We start from the raw sequence: 5,593 nt of genomic DNA, 5'->3' as shown, positions 1-5,593 counted from the left end.
TGAGTTTGTCCCCTCCCGGCACCCGTAGAACCCCCGCAGGTGACCTAGCCTTAGAAGATTATCTTCCGGGGCAGTGCGCGTGTAGGTGAGAAAGAGGAGCCGAGCCCTTCTTAAAAATCTCCTTTCGACACTTCCGGAATTCCTCTTCCGGGATCAGAACTCTGTGTGTGTGTGTGTCTGTGCGTGTAGGAGTGTATACTAAAAGTACGCCCGGCGATTCTCCTTCGTCGCTCCCTTTTCTGCTACTTCCTCCTTGCTTTATGGACCGGAAGCGTCCTTAGCCAAAATAGCTCGGCGGGCACTTCCGGGACGGCAGCCCAGGGTTCCGGGAGGGTGCTGGCAGGAGCGGGCGAGGCGGCGGCGGCAGCTGGAGGATGAAGAAAGAGCATGTGCTGCACTGTCAGTTCTCCGCGTGGTACCCACTGTTCCGAAGCCTTACCATCAAGAGGTAAGAGGGGAGGGGTGACGCCGGGGCGAGAGGCTAAAGGGAACTGCGACATTTGGGGTGAATCTTGTCTCCATCAAAAAAAAATGCAGGCCTTAGAACGATTGGGTGGGAGTGCCAGCGCGGAGATGTCGACTTCCTGGTGGCATCGCAGGTGCCGAGATGAATGAAATCTATCCGTGTTTGGCCTGCGTCCTGTTGCGTGTCAGGGAGCGTGCTCGGGGAGGTGGAAGGGCAGGTCGTGGGTTGGTGAAGGTCAGGTGGGGTGAGTCGTGGTTTAGGGTTGGGAACTCACCATCACTGCCTTTAGGGTTACTAGAGAGGGGAGGCGATCCGGAGAACTGGGTAGAATCTGCGCTTTGCCGCTGATTAACCCGCCTGGGGGGCGGGGGACTCAATTGCTTTCAGTCGCTGTAAAATGAGAACAGTGATGCAGACCCTACCTCACATTCTATTGTGAGGTTCCAATGTCCTAGTGTATGTGGAAAGCATCAGTAAAGTGTAGTTAGATATTGTGAGGGACGGTAATGTGCTGTGAGACGAAGCCTTCTGGAAAAGGGGTGGAACAGTATTTGTTTTCTAGTTCTCTGGCTTACAACTGGGAATCCATCCCCGGTTTGCAGGGCAAGCAGAGGATTAACTTCACCTGGTCCTTCAAGGTAAGGTAGGCTAGCTCGGAGAATATCTCTAAATGTTCAAAAGCAGTCGTAATGTCTGGAGCCTGATACAAGAATAAGCCTTTACTCCCTAAGAGGCATGGATCAAACTACTTTATATCTGTAGATAGGACTTTCTGTATTTTGCTGGCTCCCCCTTTAGGCCTCGATTGCCACTTACTTAGATGTCAGGTCTGCCTTCCTTTCAGTCTGTCCTCTTGGCGCAGAGAGTGTGAATACAGAGAGAGAAACCGTTTTGAAATCGTGAGGGCTTGGAAGAGCATAAGGAGATTAGACAATTCTTTTCCATCCTGTTATTTGTACGTAGATTCTGCTTCCAGTTACCCATGGTGGAGTGGAGGTTAGAGCAGCTCAAAGGAAGGTAATCTTTGCATTTGAAGATGGTTGAAGTCACACCGAAACAAAAGAAAGAGCTTCAACAGCAGCAGTGGACACCACCTCCTACCTTAGAAGTTGTCTTTCTGTGTGATATGTCAGTCCTTTATTACCTTGCGTAATTGAAATACGCTTTGGGTCCGAGCTGATGCTACAGTTAATTATTTTGTGTTGGTGTGGCAGCAGATATATTTGTGAAGCTGTCAGACATCTGCACACTGCGTTCACTGAAATCTGGCCTTTGCTTTCTGTGCAGGTACCTTCTTTGCCTTCAGCAGTGAAGTGTAACGGTTAAGGACTGCTCTCTGGAGGAGGGCCATCTGTCTGGCTTTGAATTTTGGTGCCACCAGCATCTTGAGCAAATTACTTAATCTCTCTAAGCCCTGTCTGGAAAATTGAGAAAATAATAGGATTGTCATGGGAATTAAATGAGATCAAGCATGTAAAATGCTTGCCACTGTTTCTGGCGTATAGTATGCACACAAAAATGCTGCATGTTGTGACATTTTGGATTTAATCAGAGCTCCATTGAAGCAAAACAAATTTTCACTTCAAATGTGTACCATTCAAATGCAGCTGAGAATGAAAAATAAGCCGAGAGGTGGGATTTTCTGAACAGTCCACAGCTAAGCTGCATTGCCTGAAACTATACTTTCTTTAAGGTATTTCTTCAGTCTGTTTAGTTCTGCGGTGACATCACTGAAACCTACCATATGGCAGGATATCCCTCCACAACCCAGGCCAATCCAGTGGAGTTGTGTTTGCTTTGTCATTGTCATTGTCACCTTCAGTGCTGAGAGACCATATTCTGCTTATTGACTCAGCATTATGATTTGGTGTTTATTAATCGTGGTTCAGAGATGATTTTGCAGGTAAGAATACAAGTTCATTTTCTGAGAAGCTCTAGAACTTTGACTCAGGTTTAAAAATAATTAGCTAGATGTTTTGGGCCATTCACTTTATCTTTCTAAATCTGTTTCTTTCCTCAAACATGAAAGTTCTATTAAATAATCTTTTAAAGACCCTTTTACCTCTAAAATCCAGTTAGAGTAACATGTCTGTGTGTTTAGAATTATACTCTCTTGATGGGATAGGTACTTTCTCATTAATTCTTTAACATCTGTCAGCGAGGCCTTATTGGATTCTCACCTGCATAGTGGATTTCATGACCGGTTCAGCCTCTTCTCTGACAGCCTCATGAGCTTTGTGTAAAGTTTCTCTGGCAATGACTTGTTTATGGCCTCAGTCTTTCAGGCGTGTTTCCTTTTTCTTCCGAATTCTGGTGGCACTTGGTACGTTGGCACTTGATACAGCACTTGCCATATTGTATTGTGACTTCTTTTTCTTTGGCTTTGAGTTTTTAATGGAATCACCTTGGTATCTTCCTTGACTTACATAACATAATGCAAGATAACGTCATTAGGATGACTTTAGAACTGTGACTGGAGAAATCAGGGACTCTTGAGCCCTATGCAGAATCTGACTTGATGTTGTCTAATATCTGTAAGAATTGTGGACCCTCCAAATAGGAGGAATACGCAAAGAATTCAGAATGGATTCAAACAGTAAATAGATGGTTTGAATCCAATCGAGGGATGATGCAAGCTGGAAGGAAAGTCCACATTCAACTCAGGTTTGAGAGTGTAACTCAAAAAACAAGGGACGTGGACTTTGAAATAAAATTCTTTTAGAAGGGTCATCTCCAGTTCTCTTGGGATAACATTGTTGGGTAAGTGTCTTTAACCCCAGGAAGAACTAGAATTAAATATAGAGGTGATAAAAATAATTCAAACTTGAGTTGTACTTTTTTTTCTGCTAAGTTTATTTAATATCTTTAAGAATTTGCCATTTTGAGGGCAATTAGCATATGTCTAACAGATTAGCCTTGTGGTTCCAATTTAAATTGTGTAATTGGTTTAGAATTGTGATACGTTAAAATGTATAAGAAAATTTTTCAAGTCTTTAGATTATTAGAATGTTTGCAAGAACCTTAGATTCACTGTGTTAGTTTAATTTGCTGTCTTCATAAGAGGTAAATACTTGGGATGGCTTATTTGTAACTAGACAATTGATATATTTAAAAAGAAAATTGAATAGAGTATTTTTAGAATAGAGTTAAGATTTTTAAAGCAACTGTTAAGTTTCAAAGGCTCACTTGAAATTGGTTAAAATTTAGCAGATTTACAAATAGAATAATACGATTTGGAAGTTGAACTTAAAAGCTGGAAGAAGAACTAGGCTTTTGAATGTTAAATTGTAACTTTGATAAATCATATATTTATTTTTAAAACTGAAGTAGCCCATGAATAATCTTCTCTTATAATGCCCCAAAACTGTTTGTAATGTGCCAAAAAACGTATTCAATAAATAAATGAAGACTATTACAAGTTGATAATGTTCTATGGAGTCTCTGAAAGTAGGCCATAATGTTTTTCTGTTTAAAAAAATGTATGCTTCAAGATCAAGATAATAGCGTTTTAGGTGTCTGTGGCAGGATTTTTTGATGATTTGTTTAAAAACAAATTGTCTCCTGAGTTTTTTAAGTGACTTCAGGTACAGCTTTGCCATCTCTTAATTATGATTATCTGAAACAAATTAAAGCATGTCCAGTTAAGCAGCTTTATTGTTCTGGTGATCAGTTGAAGAGAACGCCACCAAAACAGATCCCAAGTATCGTGAATTCTTAGCCTTACGTGCTCTTTGCAAACCAAAGAATGGTTTCCAGATGGTCAGTCTCCTGCTCTCTTAGAAGGTGGTCAGGTGCTCTCAATCTGGTTCCTTTGCCGCATCCCCTGTGTTGCTGCAAATATCTGCTGGTGTCTAATTTCTTAAAGGCACATAATCATTGTACTCAGAATTCTTTTAAGCTTGTTGCTTTTGTACTGTGATTTCAGTCTGTTTCTTTGGATTTGGCTGGGTTTTGTTTTCTTTTTTTACCACAAGACAATTGTGGTAATTTCATGAACCTAGTTTAATTTACTACAATGTTTGTTCGTATTATTCTAGTTTCTAGTCTGCTGCTATCACATGTACATTGTTAACATTTCCCACTTCATATTAAAATTAAGGGTACAAGTAATTCAAAAATTAATTGAATTTGGAATTCTTTTCTCTCTGCTTATGGTTCGTCTTTTAAAATGATGCCCTTTTTGATATTTGTACTTTTTGGTATGTGCATTTTTTTGTTTGTTTTTTTTTTTTCAGTGTCATTCTTCCACTTCCTCAGAATGTGAAGGATTATTTACTCGATGATGGAACTCTGGTGGTTTCAGGAAGGTAAAGTATATCAGAAAAAAATTCTTTCAACTTTACCGTAGGGAAATGTCATAATGATCAAATCTCAACAATTATCATGTAAAATAAATACCTGAGCTTTGGCACCATTCTCTTCTTTTTTCCCTAGCCAAAATTATGTGCTGATCTTTGTCCCTAATCCTTGTCAATTAATAAGATTTCCAGAATTGAATACTTCCTTCTCTAATAGTTACTAGTTGTGAAATTGAGTACTTTCTTTCATTTCTGCCTTTAGAAAATGGATATGGTAGTAACTCTTCCTTCTGGAGATGGGGAGGGGTTGGGAAAAAGGGGGGAAGAGGGCATGTTATGACCCTTTGAGCTCCTTCATTTTTTAAGATGAAAAATTCATTGTCCTCTGCAAACAGAAAGCTTTATTTACCAGGGTGTAGCATTTAATTCCTTGACATTTTGTTCCCCGTAGTTAACCCACCACGGCCCCACCTTCACTTTCCTGTTCATGGAGTTCCGCTCTTTGTAAAGGGAGTAAGTTACCAAACTTCAGTCATTTTAGCGCAAATGTGAAAAAGTTGAAGAATCATAGAATTTAATGAAGTTCCTATTTTTCATTCATGTCTCTGCTCAGAAGTCATGTTACCTAAGTATTCATTCCTCACCTTCCTTTCTAAAATAGCCGAATAGTAACCCTTGCTGATATATCACTCTTTTTTATAGAGAGCTAGGTTGGAAATAATTTCCCATTGGAATTATTAAAAACAGTTTTGTTTTATTGTGGTAGAGTACATAACATAACATCTACCGTCTTAACTCTTTCCAGTTCCGTGGTGTTAAGCACATTCAC

General features: G+C 40.2%; 1 protein-coding gene across 2 annotated transcripts in view; it reads left to right on the top strand.

Moving 5' to 3' along the window:
* The first annotated feature begins 165 nt into the window (after positions 1-165).
* The window catches only part of CDC123 (cell division cycle 123), a 55,760-nt gene continuing 50,332 nt past the window's right edge, over positions 166-5,593 (top strand). The window contains exons 1-2 of one of the 2 annotated variants that reach the window (XM_008538689.2): positions 166-448; positions 4,702-4,773. In XM_008538689.2, the coding sequence (XP_008536911.1) occupies positions 375-448; positions 4,702-4,773 (146 nt within the window). In that variant the 5' untranslated portion in view covers positions 166-374. The remainder of the gene's footprint in view (positions 449-4,701; positions 4,774-5,593) is intronic. The other variant, XM_008538688.2, reaches the window with a different exon arrangement.

Source organism: Equus przewalskii, chromosome 30 (genome assembly GCF_037783145.1).
Source record: "Equus przewalskii isolate Varuska chromosome 30, EquPr2, whole genome shotgun sequence".
Taxonomy (NCBI): Eukaryota; Metazoa; Chordata; class Mammalia; order Perissodactyla; family Equidae; genus Equus; species Equus przewalskii.
This window is presented reverse-complemented; position numbering and strand designations above follow the sequence as displayed.